Source organism: Cydia pomonella, chromosome 1, assembly GCF_033807575.1.
Source record: "Cydia pomonella isolate Wapato2018A chromosome 1, ilCydPomo1, whole genome shotgun sequence".
NCBI lineage: Eukaryota > Metazoa > Arthropoda > Insecta > Lepidoptera > Tortricidae > Cydia > Cydia pomonella.
This window is the reverse complement of record NC_084703.1, coordinates 3,882,221-3,905,440: the sequence shown is the minus strand read 5'-3', so window position 1 is coordinate 3,905,440 and position 23,220 is coordinate 3,882,221. Positions and strand designations below refer to the sequence as shown.

The 23,220-nt window shown below is 39.1% G+C and overlaps 1 protein-coding gene across 1 annotated transcript in view; it reads left to right on the top strand.

Moving 5' to 3' along the window:
• Window positions 1-23,220, top strand: part of LOC133526576 (alpha-1,3-mannosyl-glycoprotein 4-beta-N-acetylglucosaminyltransferase A-like) — a 108,565-nt gene that overhangs the window by 63,415 nt on the left and 21,930 nt on the right. The window contains exons 3-4 of the mRNA XM_061863262.1: window positions 17,201-17,313; window positions 22,764-22,866. Of these exons, the coding sequence (XP_061719246.1) occupies window positions 17,201-17,313; window positions 22,764-22,866 (216 nt within the window). The remainder of the gene's footprint in view (window positions 1-17,200; window positions 17,314-22,763; window positions 22,867-23,220) is intronic.

The following is a 23,220-nucleotide window of genomic DNA, read 5'->3' as shown; positions in this document are numbered from 1 at the left end:
GGTATTCATAGGTCATGCAACTGTACATTTAAATATAAAATGCAATATTTTTCCATTGTATTTTTTTTTGTTGATAAAAATGCTCGGTAACTATACTTTATCGAATGATTTTTTAAATGCAATATTAAAATTATTTATTTATTTATTTCAAGCAAGAAAAAATTGTTAACTTGTTAAGTTTTTTTTTTCTTTCAAAACTGTCCCATTTACCCATCCTGTATATCAGACGGCCTCGCCTCGTCACATATAACGAGACGTGTTGATTTTATCACAATCAAAATAAACGAGAAAACGTGAAGCGGCCTTCGAAGATATTTATAATGAACGCAAACTGTTGATTATCTTCGTATTTACAATTTAAAGATTAGGTATGTCAATGTGGCGTTCCAAATCAGCGAAAGGCAGTAGAATAACGACTAGTAGTCTTTTAGATTTTGAAGGATTTTACAGAATTGGTAACAGTGCACAAAAAAGACAAGGTTCGTGTAAAAATGTCGATCTTCAAAGAGTATGCAGGAGCAAACACCCTCAGCATCAGCACAAACTACACCACGGGGGTGTATTACTTAGTTATCATTTTCTGAGCACTCTAGTTAGAAAGTACAGCCGAGTTACTTTACATATCTTAACCGTTTCAGTTTTACTTACCCTCTTATTCATAAATGTGTACTAAAGTTACGATGCCACCAATAATCGTTTGTCCATTTCCATCATACCAATACGTCGGAAAGGGACACACGATTACTAGCGGCGTCGTAACTTTAGTACACGTTTATGAATAAGGGGGGTGTACAAATCTATCATGTAAAAATCAAACTTATAACTTAACTATTCTAAGACAAACGCTTGCGCGTTCTATCTCGATGCCACCGCCATCTAGCGAGCGGTTTGCATACTAATGTTTAATACATGCCATAATAAAACTGTGAAAGACTAACGCTTGCGTGATCTAAATCGACGCTAGCGCCATCTATGCAACAGTACAAACATTGAAGGAGGTTTTTTTACACACTTATTTAGCTTCACCGCGTGTATTTGTGTAAATCAATAAATAGATACGTATATATACACTGTTTTTTTGAACTCTGCTAATTACAAGGGTGCATTCTTGAGCTAGATTAAGTTACTTTCTCAAAGACACCGGTATTCTAATTAACTTACACTTGTAGAGCCTTTACACTATTATTTATATTTCTTAGACTGTGGGGACCTTATACACCTCCTAACTTAATATATTAACAGTGGAGACTATACGTCTCTGTAATATTGTATCATATACTTGACTTGTTGGATACATACTAGTTATTGATTCTGTAGTATACTAGTAGACTAAAAGACAAAAGTCAAAAGTAACGTTTCTACAAACAAAAGTGTCACTTTTGAGTCTTTTGACAATGACATATTCGATCCATATCGTATCTAGACTTAATATTTGACGTATCTAAAAGCTCAAATCGGGCCGGGCGTGACTTCCATTGTATGGTTGCGGCTCTGTTAGTGTGACATGTAAACAGAAATTTTCCGCACGCCATATAAACAGAATTATTCGTGTTACATTGCAAACGAATGCGACGTATCGCATCCATATTTGCGCAAATACCACGGCGAAGTAAGCGAAAATGTTCAGTGAGTTCGAAGCGATGGAGCACAGTGATTAGAAGTAGAAATGCGAAAACGCTTCACTGACAAGGAAAGGTACCCAACTGTCCGGTTCCGATTTGATTTATATTTATATATGTTATAGAGTAGTCTAAAATAACGGACCCGTATTTTTTTTTAGCTGCCCAAACTCAACCTATTGGGAGAAATTGTCCTCCAAAGTACTAAAAAAAGGAAAAGGTTTAGGAAAAAGTGAGTTTTAGCCGATATAATGCGTGCGCACGCGGCGGGCGTCCGCGTCAGCTAGCGGAGGCCGTTAATTCTCTTTCCTGCAAGTTAAGGAAGTCCGCGTCGCGTGGGCGGTTGCACTTCGCGGGCGCACGCACGCGGGTGCCATTGTCGGTAAAATCCGTGGCATGCGTCCGTGTCGGGAGGGCGAAATGTTGACAGGTTAATTTAATACTTGTTCGTCGTGTACCTTCCCACCGTGACCTCAGTCGGCACTATAATTAGTGCATTCCCAGGCTTTGTTAACTAACCTATAGAGCCCTACCCGCAACGCAAAATTGAAAACCAGAGAGACGTAAGACTACTTGGGTTTATATTCATTTATTATTCACCCAAAGTTGACCTTATTCGTCGAATTAATTATTGTTTTATTACATATATTAGTATGTCTGTACCCATAACGAAACAATGGTGTTCCGGACATAAGGGAGCCGTCCGTGGAGCCAAAGCCAGTACGAACGCGCTATCAAAACATATTTAATATTGAATAGGCATTCTAATGAAGCCTGGAACTGGAACTGGTTTATAAAATACCGGTAAAAAACAAAAGTTTTATAAGAACGCGAACGATTGAAGAACTTTATTGTAACCTGCCACGTAAACATAGACACTGACATATGACAAAACCGGTTTTATTGCTCTTAACCTGTTATTTGACAAGTACTGTTCTCTTGAAAACCGGTTTAGAAATAACGGTTTATCGAGCGAAACCGAAATGAAAAATTGTGCGCCATTTAAACCAGTTTAGAAATAACGGTTTATCGATCGAAACCGAAATTAAAAATTGTGCGCCATTTAAACCGGTTTAGAAATAACGGATTTCGCACGAAACTGAAATTAAAAGGTTTTCCGCCATTTCGATAATAACGGTTTGGAAATTTAATCGGTTATCGAGCCTTGGTTCTAATTGACATTCGCGCGATTAGGCCTCGGTCGTTCTAACCCACCGCCCGGCGACGGGTTAGAACGACTTGGGGTTAATCGCGTCACGCCGGCTGCGAGCGGTGTGAGAAATGATCGCTTATTCGCGTTAAATAAATATATAAATAAATAATTAAATTAAATATATATATATAAATATATAAAATAATTAAATATATAAATAAATTGTTAAATGAATAAATAAATAATAAATATTATATGACATTATTACACAAATCGACTAAGTCCCACAGTAAGCTCAATAAGGCTTGTTGTTGCTTGCTTGTTGAGACTTAGACAACGATGTATATGATATATAAATATTTATAAATACTTAAATACATAGAAAACACCCATGACTCAGGAACAAATATCCATGCTCATCACACGAATAAATGCCCTTACCAGGATTTGAATCCGGGACCATCAGCTTCGTAGGCAGGGTCACTACCCACTAGGCCAAACCGGTCGTCAAAATTTGTATTAAGACACCCTATTGTTGCTACCGCGCGACCCCGCATATATGTAGTGCTCAAACACAGAACATTGGCCTAAGTGCCTATTACGTATGACTGACGCTAGAACGGCCCCGGCCCGGGACGAGGCTTCCGACACTTCTTTTTAGGGTTCCCAAAGGGTCAAACGGGACCCTATTACTGAGACTTCGCTGTCCGTCCGTCTGTCACCAGGCTGTCTCTAATGAACCGTGATAGATAGACATTTGAAATTTTCACAGATGATGTATTTCTGTTGCCGCTATAACAACAAATACTAAAAACAGAATAAAATGAATATTTAAGAGGGGCTCCCATACAAGAAATATAATTTTCTTGCCGTTTTTATAAATAATGCTACGGAACCCTTCGTGCGCGAGTCCGACTCGCACTTGGCCGGTTTTTTTTTAATAATGTTAAGCTCAATGTAGCCGTCAGATTGTTCACATTTATTTAATTAAAATGTAATCTGAACACAGAAAATATGGAATTACGGGACTTAAGAAAGTTGTGAAGCTGTTGTTTGGAAAAATGAGATTTAGAAGTTTTCTTATAAAAAATAAACGAAAATCTTTTAATGCGATCAAGTTATTGTAGACTTGTAATATTTTTAATACTACGTCGGTGGCAAACAAGCGTACGGCCAGCTTGATAGTAAGCAGTCTCCGTAGCCTATGGACGCCGGCAACTCTAGAGGAGTTACATGCGCATTGCCGACCCTAACACTCCGCACCCTTTCCTCAACCCACCAACGGAACGGCAGCTGATGTCTACAAGGGTTCATCATACATAGCCGGTTACCACTACATGAGTTTCCGCCCGGAAGGCGATTGGTCTTGTAAATTTTTCCTGGCTCGCGGTCTATATGTCCAAACGCCATCGCCAACTCTAGGTACTAAGCGGGCGGAGGTACGTGATTTTACATACTTTAATAAAATGGCGTCGAGAATTGCGAGGTTTTCTATTTTGCAAATGTAAAGGGTTTTTTCTTAGTATTTAAGAGTTTTGCCATTAGATGCGTTCAAAAGAATGCCATCTAAAACTGCCAAAACATGATTTAAAAAAAATGGAGTTACAAGATATGCGACTTTAGCCGACGCAATGTCTTTTCTTAGGCTGTGTAACTTTTGTATGACCTTTCCCACGGGAGCGACTCATTGCACTATTGTTGCAATTATGAGTACTTACCCACGCATTATAACGACCTGTCCAAGATTGCGTCCAAGCTAACTCTTAGTGTAAGGTCTGAGTGGACGATCGAGTTGGGCGTGCAGGGGGGCGTGCGGCGAAACAAATGCAAACGTATAGGAGCGGCCTTAGTGCACGCTGCTCTTATCACTTGTGAGTCCGACGCCATGCTGCACGCTCTGCTTCGAGCGTCCACTCAGGCTTTACAACAAAGCACATCGTCTCCGTTGGCTGGGCCACCTCGAAAGAATGGGTGAAGATTGTACTGTACAGAAGGTATATTTGGGCCAACTGACTGGACGCCTGTAGGTCATCCTAAGTATCGGCGGGCGGATAGTGTGGAGGCAGATTTCCGTGAGCTCGGCGTCAGTGAAAACTGGCATGAATCCACGCAGGACCAGGTAAAATGGCGTGCTGTTGGAGGCCAAGATTCATTTTGGGTCATTGCGCCAAAGTACTTTAGTAATAGTAACTCTTGACAGATTTTTTTCGAAACAACGAGTATTAGTTGCCTGTGAAAAGAAAAGTACAGTCAGCTATAAAAGCTTGTACCAAAAATGTTTTCTTGCTAAATACTTTTACCATTCCTTTCTTTTATCAGTAATTCTTTACATAATATTGGAAGGCGCACCTTTTTTTGGTTCAGTTCCAAAAATGAAAAAGGAATCCTTAACGTTTTATGTTACGGGTTCCTTTTTCATTTTTGGAACTGAACCAAACGCTACGCTACGCCTTGGGACTTAAAAGACTCAGAAGGTTTTTTAAGCGCCGAGTTTCGTAATAACGGATCGAGTTCTTCAAATTCAGACTCAAAAGAGTCTAGTTCCTACCAACACTATTTGGAATAGTTACGAAGAAAGCTCACCCACACTACTTATTTTCTGAAATACGTGGTAGTAGGATATAAAATGAAAGGCCTTGCGCAAATTATGAAACAATTTATATATCTTTAAATAAAGTAAAAAATAATAATTAAAATTAACGAAAATGTAAAATAGCATTCCCTTTATCCTCGAAGTTTAACGAGGCAAAAAACATGAAATTAATATATAGTATTATCATTATTACAATTATGATAATTATTACAGGAAAAAAATATCGTTCCTTATTACAATGTTTTAATTAACAAATAACATTTTAGAACGATGTTTTTAATTTGGCCGAAATTTAAAATCGATTTAAAGTATCCAGCAGTTCAAGTCTAGGTTTAAAAAGTTGTACAGTCAAGGTATTAAATATCGGCACGGACAAAGTGACAAATATATGTATACACGCCCTTATTGCCCATACATTAAAGTGTGTCAATATTTTTGACACCTACACTAAGGAGCAAAACTGTACCGATAGTAGCATATTAGTAGAATGTGGAGAAGTTGATGTCGATCAAGGGGAGTACTCCTTGAAATATTCTACAAATCGGCCTAACATATGACGTACTTGGCATTTACAGTTATTTTGTAATTTCGAATCGAAAAGTAGAAAAAAACACATTTTTATTTTTTCCATAGAAAACTCCCATGACTCAGGAACACATATCTGTGCTCATCACACAAATGAATGCTCTTACCAGGATTTGAACCCGGGACTATCGGTTTCAAAGCAAGGGTCACTACCCACTAGGCTAGACAGGTCGTCAATAATCCTGATACCTCTCCAATTATCTGGCAAAGGCGACCATTTTATTTCGCTCTTATTTTAAAACGACTAGCTAGATTGCTCTGAAACTTTGCACATAGGATAAGGTATATCTATGCCTGTAATTAGTTTATGTAGCTTCAAATACCATAAGTAATTAAAAAATACAGCGAATTTAAGTTTTTTAAACTTGTTTTTGCTCTATTTTGTTTGTTTTATATAGCTCCTATATAAACTAATTACAGGCATAGATGTGTCTCATCATAGATTTATAACTAGCCTAGATGCCTAGTCTGTACATCCCTAGTGAAGCCATTTCGAGGGCGACATTATGTCGCCCTCGTGTCATCGTATCCGAACGGCCCTCGCAGTACTCAAGGTCGAGTTGGTTTGTGTACACCTCCCGGTTATAAATTAAAAAATACAAGAAAGATGGTTGTTTGTGCGGTGAATTGGTGTCACAACACATCAGTGAATAAAAACAAACCGCCTGATATAACATTTCACGCGTAAGTATCCAGTTTAATGTGATATTTTTACGTAATTGTAAATACAAGAATCCAAATTTTCGTCAGCCGCCATTACTTATAAATGTTGCCAGGTGATATGAATCTTTTTTCCTCCAAATGAGGCATGACGATTACATTGATAAAATTAATATGCTTACTTTAAGTTCCTTGTATGACTATAGAAAACATTCTTTTTTAGTTTTTCATTCTTTTATTTCAAATTATGTTTTGTCTTTTATAAAATTACAGTTTAAATTCATATTTTTATTTTGTGTGATATTCGTTTTAGATTTCCGACTGATCCGCTTCTGTCTGCGAGATGGATGGAAAAAATTAGATTAAATAGGAACGATGCAATATGGAAACCGACTAAACATAGTCGAATATGCTCTCGCCATTTTGATGAGCAAGTAAAGTAATTTTTATTTGTGGAACACAGGTGTTACCAGTTAAGGTCTGTAAAAACGAAACGCAACTGTCACTGTCGCACTTATATGGAAGACTGATAGAGAGACACAAAGCGTTTCGTTGTCGAAGCAATAGCGATTGCAACCTTGGCTAGGCCGGCAGGTATAATTACTAGTACTGACGATAAATAGTTATTTGTTTTACAAGAGGGAAAGTTGTTGTTTAACCGCTCGTGCTAATTAGCAATATTATCGAGCTAAGTAGATAAAGATCCCAAAATTTCTAAAAATGGAATCTTGAGCGTTGCGAGGGTTTCAAGTTACGAGAGTTAAACAAATTTTGCCCCAAGTGAAACACAAAACTTTTCACCATACCAACTCGAAGAAAATATTAAATGTAAGATATCAAATAAAATCAAACCAAATCTAATCCATATGATCGTCATTAAATATTTATCATTTAAAATCATTATTCCAAAGTCAATTCTACCAGCTATTATTTGTGCACATTTGTAAAATAAAAAAATAAACGTTTTTTATTTAAACATTATTTCACAAAGTACAGAAATGCAAAGTCCTTAAAAGAAACCTTGAAAGCTTTTGCTATAAATTTAATATCTACATACACACTCCTAAATGATTGATAGCCAAGTATAAGGATGTGGTTAAAATCCATCTACTTTAAGGGGAATAAATGAACTCTGGCAACCCGTTTTTGTATATATGAGTGTGTCGCTGAGCGTAAGACACGAGCGTCGCACGCACACATCGATCGTGTTTCGGCTTCACTTTTGGCAGATTAGCCTTATGAGGACTAACCGTCTATGTGTGATAGGTCAGTGTGTCTCATGTTATTGTAAGTGCAAAATTTTATTACAGTCCAAGACTTAGTTTTAAAATGAGAATGAAACTCCGTTTGTATGGGAAGGTGAAATTTGGCCGGTTTGATGCGGACTCTTAACTAACGGGGAAAAATAAATTGGGACGTAAATCTTTGTATGGCTTAAATAGCCATTACCCTGATTGAAAAGAGGTTGGAAATGGGTCGATAAAACGGGGGTGTCAAGGTAGGGTGAATTCGGGCCAATGCGTAGATCCAAAATCATTTGCTCCCTTATTTCATTTCATTTCAATTTTTCACTTAAATTTATTTATTTAACCTTTATTGCACAATACAAAAAAAGTACAAATGGCGGACTTAATGCCTTAAGGCATTCTCTACCAGTCAACCATTGGGCCAAGCATAAACTTACAATTGGTGCGGAAAAGAAAATCAGTACAGAGAGATAAAAGTCACTATCTAAACTACTATTATAAATAAACATGCATAAATACATAGTATTATAATAAATACAAACATATACCATGTATATATACATACACACACATATATATACCCATTTAAAACCGTCATATGGTCTTACAATGTTGATGTACATCCGAAAAGTATTTACGTAATTGGCGTTTGAAGGAAAATTTGCTCTGTGCTTGTCGTATTGGGAGAGGAAGATCGTTCCAGAAACGAATTAAATACAATCTAAGTTTACAGTATGTCATTACACCAAAGCACTTACACGCTAAATTATTAATTATACATAAACAGAAAATATATCAGAAAGAGAAATAGTCAAATAAGATAATACAAGTTTGGCAATACGACATTATTGGGCAAATTTTCTGGTCAACATGTCAGGCTCCTCATGCTGAGTGAGCATTAAGTGCAGTAAAGAAATTGCACGCGGTAGGAGCGTGTCGAGCGTGGCACGTGCAAGCAGACACGCGCTGCAACAGGCCCGGTCGGCGGCGCGGCGCCACCGCCACGCAGTTCATATCCTGAGGGACCCTCACCGGAACCACCAATCTGATCTTCTCTAGCACAGCTAGGCAGTCCACTCTGTGGTGTACGATAGAAAGATAGTGGACTAATAACAACAACTTCCTCCTCATTCGAAGCGTGTCTAGTCCAACCATCCCGGAAACAAACAATGAAGGGGTATGAATGAATAATACCCGTAGGCTTTGCGATACAACCAGCGGGCGATTTACGCTGTCTTCTTTCCGCCATCATGGAGTATTTAGCCTCGTAGGGATCCCAAATAACAGCCCCATATTCCAACCTACTACGGACATAGGCACTGTATAGAACCACAGCGACTCCGACATGGAACTGTTTCGACGCCCTCATGACGAAACCTAGGGTTTTACTAGCCTGCTTACAAATATCAGTTACGTATTTATTGAAATCAAGTTTAATATCTAAGACTAAACCTAGGACCCTCATTTCCTGAACTCTTTCAAAACCAACGTTCCCCAGGCTATAATCGGCTAAAAGTGGCGAGCGCTTATGATCTTGCATTTTGCTGTATTAAAAGGCAGCCGGTTTTTACACTCCATTCAGCCGCCGCATTGATATCGCTCTTCAATGCAGCGCTATCCACTATACTACTGACGCCGAGCAACAACTTTAGGTCGTCCGCAAGCAAACAAGCAGCTGAGAGAATTGTGTCAGGCAAATCGTTTATCATTAAAATTATTGTAAACATATATACCCCAAGCCAAAAGTATGGAAACAAGCTTGTATAAATGCTTGCACATAGACAAGTTTACACAAAGTTGACATACCAAAGTAAAAGATGTCAGATCTCTTCCAGCTAACCTTTCTCCTTCACCTTTCACCTGCATTCACCTTCCAGCTAAGCTCATATTTATGATAGTAAAAATCGTCCTTAGTGTCCTTACTTTCGTCTATTATGACCAACATGTATTAGCCGTATCGGTGTTAGACTTTACTAGTATATATATCTGATGATGGAGACGGAAGAGGTACGCGTGGAGCTGTTCGGTGGCTACAATTGGACCACTCGTAATTGGGCTTATTTGATTTATTTTGACGAATCCAATTCTTTGTAGACTATACTTAATGCCCTATTAAATGCTCCAAAAGTAGAAATTTAAATTAATCTTCAAAATGATTATATTATATATGACGATTTAAAGTAGACAACCACTAATATTATATTAAATAAATAAATAAATATTATAGGACATTATTACACAAATTGACTAAGTCCCACAGTAAGCCCAATAAGGCTTGTGTTGAGGGTACTTAGACAACGATATATATAATATATAAATATTTATAAATACTTAAATACATAGAAAACACCCATGACTCAGGAACAAATAACCATGCTCATCACACGAATAAATGCCCTTACCAGGATTTGAACCCGGGACCATCGATGCATCGGCTTCATAGGCAGGGTCACTACCAACAAGGCCAGACCGGTCGTCAACATATTGTAACACTTAAATGAGCTTATGATTTAAGTCGTTTTGAAAGAAAAAACAGTGTTGTAGCACTACCCGGTGCACCTGGTGGGGATTTGCGCCCCATATTTTACAGTATTATTTTTGTCAGAGTCTTACTTTTTATCCCCGGTTTTATACCTCTGCCTGTCAATCTGACTGTGGCATTGCAGCTCACAAACATACGTACCGATGTTGAAGCGGTTAATTTATATAAAAGCAAGTTTCGTTGCGGTCGGTGGCTGTTGTGTACCCTTTGAACGTTCTATGGTATAAATAAATAAATAAAATAAATAAATATTATAGGACATTCTTACACAAATTGACTAAGTCCCACAGTAAGCTCAATAAGGCTTGTATTGAGGGTACTTAGACAACGATATATATAATATATAAATATTTATAAATACTTAAATACATAGAAAACACCCATGACTCAGGAACAAATAACCATGCTCATCACACGAATAAATGCCCTTACCAGGATTTGAACCCGGGACCATCGATGCATCGGCTTCATAGGCAGGGTCACTACCAACAAGGCCAGACCGGTCGTCAACATATTGTAACACTTAAATGAGCTTATGATTTAAGTCGTTTTGAAAGAAAAAACAGTGTTGTAGCACTACCCGGTGCACCTGGTGGGGATTTGCGCCCCATATTTTACAGTATTATTTTTGTCAGAGTCTTACTTTTTATCCCCGGTTTTATACCTCTGCCTGTCAATCTGACTGTGGCATTGCAGCTCACAAACATACGTACCGATGTTGAAGCGGTTAATTTATATAAAAGCAAGTTTCGTTGCGGTCGGTGGCTGTTGTGTACCCTTTGAACGTTCTATGGTATAAATAAATAAATAAAATAAATAAATATTATAGGACATTCTTACACAAATTGACTAAGTCCCACAGTAAGCTCAATAAGGCTTGTATTGAGGGTACTTAGACAACGATATATATAATATATAAATATTTATAAATACTTAAATACATAGAAAACACCCATGACTCAGGAACAAATATCCATGCTCATCACACAAATACATGTTGTAATGCCCTTACCAGGATTTGAACCCGGGACCATCAGCTTCGTAGGCAGGGTCACTACCCACTAGGCCAAACCGGTCGTCAAACACAAACATCTCTCAAACGCCAAGCCCCCGGGCGCAAGCGAGCTAATGTAAACCTTACTCGAAAGTGTGAAGGGTACTTTGACAGCGTCCGCCATGACACCTATAGTTGTCCTTGGCGCTGTGGGCACGACTAGAAACAAGACTAGGTGTTCTTTGCGTTCAAAAGGTAAATAAATATCGATCCAGCAGTTTAATCGATCCGCTCTTTTTAGGGTTCCGTAGCTAAATGGCAAAAAACGGAACCCTTATAGATTCGTCATGTCCGTCTGTCTGTCCGATTATGTCACCGCCACTTTTTTCGGAAACTATAAGGACTATACTGTTCAAACTTGGTAAGTAGATGTATTCTATGAACCGCATTAGGATTTTTACACAATAATAGAAAAAAAAAGAATAAATTTTGGGGGTTCCCCATACTGAAACTCAAAAAATCTTTTTTCATCAAACCCATACGTGTGGGGTATCTATGGATAGGTCTTTAAAAATGATATTGAGGTTTCTAATATCATTTTTTTCAAAACTGAATAGTTTGCGCGAGAGACACTTCCAAAGTGGTAAAATGTGTCCCCCCCCCGTAACTTCTAAAATAACAGAATGAAAAATCTAATAAAAATATATGATATACATTGCCATGCAAACTTCCACCGAAAATTGGTTTGAACGAGATCGAGTAAGTTGGTTTTTTTTTCTAATAAGTCATAAAATTTAAAAAAAAATTTTTTTCATCAAACCCATACGTGTGGGGTATCTATGGATAGGTCTTGAAAAATGATATTTAGGTTTCTAATATCATTTTTTTCTAAACTGAATAGTTTGCGCGAGGGACACTTCCAAAGTGAAAAAATTTGTGTCCAAAGTGGTAAAATGTTGAACGAGATCTAGTAAGTAGATTTTTTTAAATACGTCATAACTGAAACGGAACCCTTCATGCGCGAGTCCGACTCGCACTTGGCCGCTTTTTTATTTTTATTTTTTTTTTATTCGGAAAACCAACAGCCTTAGTAAACTAAAACTAGGTTAACATAAATATGTATATATGTATTTAAGTATTTATAAATATTTATATATTATATATATCGTTGTCTAAGTACCCTCAACACAAGCCTTATTGAGCTTGCTGTGGGACTTAGTCGATTTGTGTAATAATGTCCTATAATATTTATTATTATTATTATTTGTATGTCTCTTACAAATTCACGGGACCATGGGGTCCTGGGCATTTGGAAGGCGTGCGTGGGGCCGAAGCCAACACGTAGAGGCCCCTTGTAATAAGACAATTTACTCTAAAAGTAATGTGACACCAACCGACGATTATCCCTGTTTGCACTATAGTAGTGCACCCAAGGAAGAGCCCCGGTTAGTCTAGGACTATTGTAAAAAAAAAGGAGGGTACAAATATAAACCGGGCTATTGGGTTCAGTTGCAAGTGGACTGGTAACCGGACTATGGAGGATACTATGGCACCTGCCCTGATCATATGTTTTAAAAAACAGGACAAAATGGGCAGGTGGTGACTCGCCAACTCACAATATGGGTCCCCAAAAACGGCCGCTCGCACGGAGCGACAAGGGGGCAACATTGCGTGAGCGGCTCAGGGTGTGGAGAGGTGTGCGCCGCTTTCTACTCAGTGGCTGTAAACAGCCACTGTGCCAACTCGCGTCTTATGCAAATTTCACTTCCACCCTGCGAGCATATAGCTCTGACACCCCACTCTGGACGGCCGGTAAAGGCAAGCCAGAGGTGAGAGTCCTGCGGCCCCTGCTCAGTGTTCACTCCAGCCGGCCTATGAAGGCAAGCCGGAGAGAGGGGCCTGACAGACTCTCGGGGTATGGGACCCAAGGGACGTCACTTCCCATTCAGCTCGCCACAAGCTGCCCTGGGGGATATTATTATTATTATTATCAGAGAAGCCAATTACAGGTTTCCAAGTTTTGATATACATAAAAAATGTTATGATTAGCGTAGGGATTTTAATTGGTTAGTTATAAGAACCACGAACCTAGCCGAGTTCACCCTAATATACGGCTTCAATTATTTAATCATGTCGCCCCCCGCCCACCAGTTTGCTATGTATGTCGTGCCACTTTGCGCCCTAGTGCGTTTACCATTTATTGTAGGCGCGTATGTGTGTAAGTGTTACGTTCAGGCTTCGCAATTTTCATAGCGTATTAAGACTAAATTGAGCAATAGAGTCGAAATTAAATTAAAGTCATACTTTTAAATTACTGAGTGAGAATTACTGTGAGTATCATTTTAATTTTAATGTTAATAGCGACTCCATAGCTCATTTTAGTCTTACTGTGTTTTGAAAACTCCAAAGCCTAGTTATTTCTCTATTTTTAGTTCCTTGCATTACCTATTGACTTTTATATAGTTTGTGCCATCCATGATGACGCGCAGATTTGTCATATCTAACTATTAATATGAGTCAAGGCGCGCGTCTTCATGAAGGACACTATCTATATAAAATCTATAATGCACGCTCCATAATTAAAGTAGGTAAATCAAAATCAAATATCGTTTATATTCAGGCAACTAGGGCCCATAGGTTATAAACTAACATATACAAGGTGCCCGTAAGCATTACGAGAGTTTAACGGTGAATTCCTGGTAATATTTAGAAACTAAAATGTCATATATTTCCTGGATTAGGCCTAGTTTCAGAGATAATTAAATGTTTTTCGAAATCATTCTTTCGCCATAAGTCGGTACAAAACACATTTTTGATTGCGGTATTGCCACTTTGAGGTCTAGTCTGGACATACATTGATTGACATCGAAAAATTAAAAAAAAATATTCGAGAGGCTACCTTCAAATAAAAAAAAACTTTTTAGTTAATTTTAGGTTGTGTTTATCAAAAAAATTACGTTTTATGTACAGGAGTGTTAAAAAAAAGGAAAAAAAAAAAAAACAAAAAACATTTTTTTTCTGTCAATTTCACAAAAAGTCATATAAATTTTTTTGCTTCTGTTGCCATCAGGAATGCACCGTTAAAATCTCTCGCAATGCTCACGGGCACCTTGTATACACAAAAAAAATATTTTTTTAGCCTATTTGTGTGTCGCTCTCATCCCCTCTTTCTGTCCAATCCTTCCTGTGCTGAGCAAGGTCCCGCCAATCCCGCTGAAACGCATCCAAGTCGTCTCGCCATCTCTTTCTCGGAAAAATCTCATAGGCTAAAAAATACATGCCGGCGATACAGTGGTCCCCAATCCCCAACGAGCCCGCGGACATAGCAAACATGTTCAAGGACACGTTTTTGGTTAAGCCACTAAATAGTCAGGCAAGTACTCGTCAGGCGGTGAAGAGTGTCACCGGAAGGTGTGGGTCGCCTATTAAGTTTGACGCGGCAGGGGTAGCTTCAGTCGTGCGTAATATGACCAGGGGTAAATCTCCTGGTCATGATGGTATTAGTATTGAACATCTTAAGTATGCTGGAGGGCACCTGCCGCGTGTGTTAGCGATGTTTTACACACTGGCGGTACGTCACTCGTATCTGCCTGACGAGTGTATGAAAACGGTGGTTGTACCAATAATCAAGAATAAAACTGGTGATCCGACGGATAAGTCCAACTATAGACCCACATCACTAGCGACCACTGTAGCTAAGGTGTTGGACAGTTTGCTTGATCGACAGCTGTGTAAATACCTTAAGTTGCATGATGCACAGTTTGGTTTCCGAGCTGGGTTATCGACCGAAACAGCAATTCTTTGTCTCAAGCACACTGTCCGATACTACACCGATAGGAAAACGCCGGTTTACGGGTGTTTTCTTGACCTATCTAAAGCTTTTGATATGGTGTCATACGACCTACTATGGCATAAGCTGCGTACAGAGACAGACGTACCAGAGGAGGTAATAGGTGTTTTTGATTATTGGTACAATAACCAAACGAATGTCGTCAAGTGGGGCAACGCGTTTTCTGATGAGTACAGGTTGGGGTGCGGGGTGAGGCAGGGGGGGTTATCCTCTCCGCGTCTCTTCAACCTATACATCAATGCGCTCATAGAGAGTCTCAGCAGCACCAGGGTCGGATGTGCCATAGCCGGGGAAATGGTAAACAATATCAGTTACGCAGATGACATGGTGCTGTTGGGGCCCTCTGTTTGTGCAATCAGAAAACTTTTGAGCATGTGCGAGGAGTATGCCGTGACGCATGGACTTAGGTACAATGTGGCTAAAAGTGAGGTTCTAGTTTTCCAGCCGCGAGAGCATAAGGTGGATAGGGTGCCGGATGTCTCGCTGTATGGAGTACCTCTTAATAGAACCAAGAAATTCAAGTACCTGGGTCATTGGGTCACGGAGTGCCTCTCGGACGATCCAGACATTGAGAGGGAGCGCAGGGCGTTGGCTGTCCGGGGCAACATGGTGGCTCGCAGGTTTGCACGATGTACAAGGGAAGTTAAAATAACCCTATTTAAGGCATATTGCCAGTCCTTGTACACGTGCAGCCTGTGGGTTAACTATACTCAGAGGGCAATAAACGCCTTGCGCGTTCAGTATAATAACATACTAAGGATGCTGTTGGGTCTTCCTAAGTACTGCAGCGCTTCTGGTATGTTTGCGGACTCACATATAGATAGTTTCCCGGCCATATTGCGAAAACGGACAGCTTCCATTATGCGCCGTGTACGGGAGAGCCCAAACAGCATCCTGAGTCTGGTGGCAAACAGGCTAGATTGCCCGATTGCTAGACACTGGCACAGTCTTCATATTCTTGCATTTTAATTTTTAATTTTAATTGCAGTTATTTATAGTTTATAGGAAGCTTGACATTTTAATTTATTTTATCCTTGTTTATTAAATCCATTTATTATTTTAATTTAATCAATGAAATGCTTAATCATGTAAATTTTAATGTCTAGTTTTTAAATCGATTTAAATTTTCGTTTTTATTTTAATTCTTTTTATAAATGTTATATGTATATGGATCAATGTTGTCTGCAATAAATGATTTAATAATAATAAATGCCAGTCTGTCTAAGCTAACTTCGCATCGACTTGGATAGATCAAAGTGAATACACATTTTCTGTTCCACTAATGACAAAAAGTAGTACCTACTTAGGATGGCACGTATTGACTTATAGTGGCGCAGTTGGCAAACGGCCGCTTAGAAACAGGTGGTATCAGCGACGATCCTGGTTCGATCCCCGGACGTGTATGCATATTTGTATTTTTTTCCCCTTGAATTTGAAGCTTAAGGGTGAAGCTCTGGCTAAGCGTATCAGTTCCAGCTTGTACAAAAATGTTTTCTTATGTTTGATTGTTGTCTCGTCCCAGATGCCCGTTGCATTTTTGAACTGATTTCTTAAATTTTGTAAGCAGATTCGATAGTTATTATTATTTTTTCGATTGAGTGTTTGTTAATTAATAATATTATTACGTTTATCAATAATAATATACTTCGTTCCAACGTAGTTTTCCACAAAACTCACGCATTTTAATTCATGCGATACTGTTCGTAACTGAGGGCCTACCGCGAACCGCGTTCGACGTGTTGCCACTCTGTCGCACTTGTTAGTTCGTTCGTAAGTGTGACAGGGAGGCTACACGTCGAACGTGGTTCGCGGTAGGTCCTCTGTTGCTGTGTGCTCCCATACTAAATGTGTACAGGAGCGCTTATATGTGGTGACCTCGATTGTCTTATGTGCTACGTCTAGTATTTGTGGTCTGTGCCTTCACCACTATCCAACTAAGCTACCAATGTTGTTCCAGCCCGGCTCAATCGAGAGGAGGAGATGGAGGCACGCCTGGCCCAGATGCAGGCTCATCTCCAGTTTTTGGACACCCTGTATCGCGCCAGACAGGTTGAGGTTATGCATATGCAGGTAAGAGCATTTTTGTGATGAGCACGGATATTTGTTCCTGAGTCATGGGTGTATTGTATGTATATAAGTATGTATTTATATGTTTAAGTATGTATATCGACCCCTAGTACCCATAGTACAAGCTTTGCTTAGTTTGGGGGTGTAAGATTGACCCCAAATATTTATTTTATATTTAAGCCTTAGTTTTATAATTATTTATATACATATACAATCTTTAATATATGACATCTATTTCAGCTTATCATTCATATATAGTATATAGCAGTGGCGGATCGTTCAAAGAACTCGATTCCCACCGGCTTGTCTAAACTTCAGCCCGTTGATTACTTTCACGATCGGTTCATGGAGAAAAGGAAAGCAAAATTAGCTCCGGGTTCCCTACGAATGCCGCCTTGTAACTTCCTCTGCTCTGCTCGCCGCCACTGGCATATAGTGTGGCTACTTATAACACAAATCAAAATATTTGGTAAAAATAATTTAATTTTTCCCAAAGTTGTGCTTAATTTTACAATTTAACCCGATACTCATACTCATCCTCGTACATTAGTAAAATATAAGAATTTAAGAAGATAGCCGAAAGGTTAGTTTGTGTAACAAGGAAACGGCCCAACTCTCCGGCTCCGATATGATTTACTTTCATTTATGTCAGAGAGTAGGTAGTCTAAAATAACAGATCAGCAAAAAGTAATTGAAATAGAGGTCGATTGTCAAAGAAAACTTTGTGTAGCCACGGAAAATTTACTGCCATCTTTCGACACATGATTAAAACTTTTAGAACGCCATTTGAATTTGATCCTTGATCTTTCACTGATAAGTTGTTAGTGTCTTTCACATATCAGTAAAAGAATTAGGATCAAAGTCATATGGCGTCCTAAAAGTTATAACCATATGAGTCAAGATGCACGACGAAGCCTCCGTCGTGCATCTTGCCTCAGTCTTGATATGATGTTAAATTGTGTTTTTAAAAAATGGTGTTTTGGTATATCTAAAATTTCTGTAATTTTGAAGACTTTTGAGAATATTTTGCTGAAAATCTGCATTGATTATAATCTAGCGACTGCATTTTGTGCAGCCTTCACCTTACAAGCTCCATTTGGCCAAGCGCCAGGGATCTGAGCGATTTTACCAATGAAGGTATAGAGATGAAATGGTAAAACCGGCAGATGACCGAACGAGATGGTCTTATGGAACTTTCAGTAGGAGTAGCAGAGAAAACTCTATGATTGTTTGCCCTTGTCACAGTTTTATGGTGGGTAACAAATAACCCGACTAAATTACGTAGGTTGTTTTTGGTACGTTGTCAGGAATGTTAAAACGTACCATGCAAAGTGCTTTACTTTATTTCAGTGAAGAATGGAAAAAAATGATAGAATAGCTGAGTTCCTGGCGCGTATCCAAACGGAGCTAGTATCTAACAATACAGGTTGCGCATATTGCAGTCGCCAGATATTTAACGCATATTTGCATTGAAAATCCATACTTAATCTTATACCTTTAAACGAGCAATTCTTGTATATATATATATATATATATATATTTCCGGGATCTCGGAAACTGCTCTAACGATTTTGCTGAAATTTGGTATATGGGGGTTTTTGGGGGTAAACAATCGATCTAGATTAGTCTTATGTTTGGGAAAACGCGTGTTTTCGAGTTTTCATGCGTTTTTCTTTCGACGCAGAATATGGTCGCTAATTTCGTGTTGCCGGCCACTGTCCGTCTGGTCCAGCGGGTTAAGACGCGGACTGCTAAACGAGTGTTACGGGTTCGAATCTCGCCCGGTGACTAACTTTTTTATTTTTATATGTTCAATTTTATATAATTTTTTAATTTTTATTGTTTTAGAGAAGTTTAATTTAGTAAAAAAATGTAGTTAAGATTATCACCTATACACCACCATATTACAATAAATAGTTATAACCGAGCAAAGCTCGGTCGCCTAGGTACTATTATAAATGCGAGTATGTCTGTCTGTTATGTCTTACGCTTAAACCGATGAACCTTCGAGCCACACCGGGAAGGGAGTCAGCTTTCGCACTGTTTCCCCTCTGCCGAAGCACATGCCCGACTGGGCATAGCACGGTGCGTGTTGTGACTCGTCCGTACACAAAAAAAAAACGAGGTGTGCAAGGTCTTTGACGTGTGTCATTTTCTATATTTTTTTTTTCGTCGGTGGCAAACAAGCATACGGCCCGCCTGATGGTAAGCAGTCTCCGTAGCCTAAGTACGCCTGCAACTCCAGAGGAGTTCCATGCGCGTTGCCGACCCTAAACCCGCCCCCCCTCGTTGAGCTCTGGCAACCTTACTCACCGGCAGGAACACAACACTATGAGTAGGGTCTAGTGTTATTTGGCTGCTGTTTTCTGTAAGGTGGAGGTACTTCCCCAGTTGGGCTCTGCTCTAGATCTGGAATGACATCCACTGGATGTGCCCTACCACACAAAGCGAGATGACATTCACAATGCCCATACCTCCCTTATGGACGTAGTTTAAGGACGTACCCGGGTCCAAATTCTATGTATTTGTGTCGTCATTACAGATTAGATTTTGTATGAATTGAGTGAGAAGTGCCACAGTCGCACTGCACTGCACGTTTCCCGCCGCAAAAAATGGCAGATAGATTTGTACGGCAAAATATCGCTTGGACTCCTCCCTTCCGACGGATCGGAAACCGGTGTTGCTCGAAGCGCTGAACCGATGTAGTTAAAATTTGGTATAGAGATAGTTTGTGACCCGAAGAAGGTCATAAAAAAGTTTTTATCCCGAAAGTCCTCCCTAAAGAGGGTGAAAAGCGTGTTGGAATTAAGATAATTGATGCATATCGCCTGATAGTTGATGAAAGCGTATGCTCAAATTGAATGATTGCCATTATGCTTGATCTAGGCGTTATATGGATTCTCTAATATATGTATAATGTCTTTTATGTCTCCAATTGAACGCTCTTCGACAACCGCGCATGCGGCGGCCGCCATTTTTAATAGGGTTCCGTAGTCAACTAGGAACCCTTATAGTTTCGCCATGTCCGTCTGTCTGTCTGTCTGTCTGTCCGAGGCTTTGCTCCGTGGTCGTTAGTGCTAGAAAGCTGAAATTTGGCATGGATATATAAATCAATTAAGCCGACAAAGTCGTACAATAAAATCTAATTTTTTTTTAGGATACCTCCCCTACACGTAAAGTGGGGGTGAATTTTTTTTTTCGCTTCAACCCTAGAGTGTGGGGTATCGTTAGAAAGGTCTTTCAAAACTAATAGGGGTTTTCAAGAAAATTTTTTTGATAAAGTGAATATATACGGAGATAATCGCTCCGAAAATCGTTTTCCCTTCATAGTAAAAATACTTACTTTAATTAGTTACTGATTATGCAAATTTGCCTATTTGTTTAACTCGGGTGAAAGGTACCGTTTCATACCTTGGTTAACAATTTACTATCCTTTAAGCTCCAGTTTAGCTTATTGTGACGGAAGAGTAACTACGGAACCCTACACTGAGCGTGGCCCGACATGCTCTTGGCCGGTTTTACTTTTTATTGAAAACTTGCCGCCTGGATGGATTTCTTGCTAGACAAGACAAATAAAGACACTAAATAACAATTAATAAAACATTATATAATCAATTAATCAAGAACCGCAGAAAATAACTTCACCTTGTTATAAAATGTCTGCGAGGAAGTAATATAAACACGTATATAAACAAATCGCAATTTCTTTCAGCTTAGATTTTATTGGTAATAAAAGTACAGTTCAGATATTATTGAAATTCTAGCTATTTATGAATACTTTCATAAGAATGTGTGGTGCATTAGGGAAATGGACCTGCGAGCAGTTTAAGTTGATAACATATTTTCATAGACTTAAAGTATACAATACAAATACTCTTTATTGCACAACTCAATCAATACAGAAACAATACAAATATTACAGCACATTAAGAGGTTAACAACAGGCGGTCTTATCGCTAAAAAGCGATCTCTTCTAGACAACCTTTAGGTAGCGGAATTAAATAAATTTATGTCATGTCAGTAGGTGGTTCAGATGCAATTTAAGAAGTCTAGCACAGAATATACACAAAACAAAACAATATCTTATACAAAAAAAAGTAAATAGAGGTATAAATACATGTACAACATACATATATTAAAATATATAAGTAAATGCCAGCTATATGGAAAATGAAGTAGATAAAAAGTATATGATCATTTTCAGTTTAGGATTTTCGCTACGTGCACGTCAGTAACGCCACCTAGCGCATGTTCAAATTCAGGGGAATAATGTCAAACAAAAACAAGAATATACAAATATTTTATGACATTTATACGATATTTACATAAATAAAAGATATATTGAAACACAGGAGATGGTCTTCTTCTTCCTCGCGTTATCCCGGCATTTTTTCCACGGCTCATGGGAGCCTGGGGTCCGCTTGACAACTAATCCCAAGATTTGGCGTAGGCACTAGTTTTTACGAAAGCGACTGCCATCTGACCTTCCAATCCAGAGGGTAAGCTAAGCCTTGTTAGGATTAGTCCGGTTTCCTCACGATGTTTTCCTTCACCGAAAAGCGACTGGTAAATATCAAATGATATTTCGTACATAAGTTCCGTAACTCATTGGTACGAGCCAGGGTTTGAACCCGCGACCTCCGGATTGCAAGTCGCACGCTCTTATCGCTGGGCCACCAGCGCTTTTTAAAAGCGCTTAAAGGTATTATAAGAAAAATAAAAATACCTACCTGTTTCCAAAGCGTCACACAACATAAGTTTCCAACATGACCGTGGAAAAAGGCAATACCAGGGCAATACATATTAGTATTTGCAGATCATGTGAGAAATCTCGAAGTGTTTCGGAGTAATGGAAATAGTTATTTGATACGAGCCTACATCATTCACCAAGTACCTACTACCTACTTTAATGGTGCTTGGCGACATGTCTATAGCCGCAAACATTTACGATGCGGACATGTTGCCAGGCCACTTTTACTTACTTTACTTTACTTACTACTACTTACTTTTACTTTACTTTTACTTTTAAGCGTAATGAAACACACATACACGCCGCAGCTTTAGTTATTTAATCTCATTCCAGTATGATCATTAGGGCTATGATGGTTGGTTTTTTATCATCTGTCATCATGCCTGTCACGTTCTAACAAGTATGTAAGTGCGAAAGCGACGCATGGCATGATAAGTGATAAAATTGCGACCATGATACCGCCGCTGATCTGTCAGACAAAACTCCTCCTCAACGTCTCAAAAACAAATCTCCTTTTCAACGTCTTTGGTTGAAAAGGAGATTGAAACCATATCATATTGGAATGATTTTTAATCTCATATTGGAATGATAATTATCTGGTTGGAGTTGGTCTAATTATTGTCCCCTGGCTGACCCGCCAAAATAACAACAAAAAAGGTAGTTTTGATTTACCCATTTATTTGTGAATTGTTTTTTTTTTCAGTCCAAGCTGATAGACTTCGGCATTGCAGAGCAATCAGAGAAAATCATCGGCCCGAGCACTACAATGACTCCTGAGGTGGTCCAACTACTCAAGAACCTCACTGGTAAGTGGACTTTATTAGCGTATAGATAAGCTCCCTTTTCCAATGCTAAGATACAAAGGAATAGTAGAAATACTGTCTCGGGTGAGAGTCGAATTCGCGACTCTGGGATACCAATTCATGGCTCTATCAACAAGACTTTGCCTCCTTGTGTGTGTTCTACCGCTTGTACAATGGGCTGTGCTCTGAGGAATTGTTTGACATGATGCCAACGGCCGCTTTCTATCACCGCACCGCTCGCCATCGGCAGGGTGTTCATCCTCACACCCTAGAACCTAAATGGTCGCGTACTGTGCGGTTTAAGAGGAATTTCCTCCCGCGAGCGCTTCGGCTGTGGAATGAGCTTCCTGCGGAGGT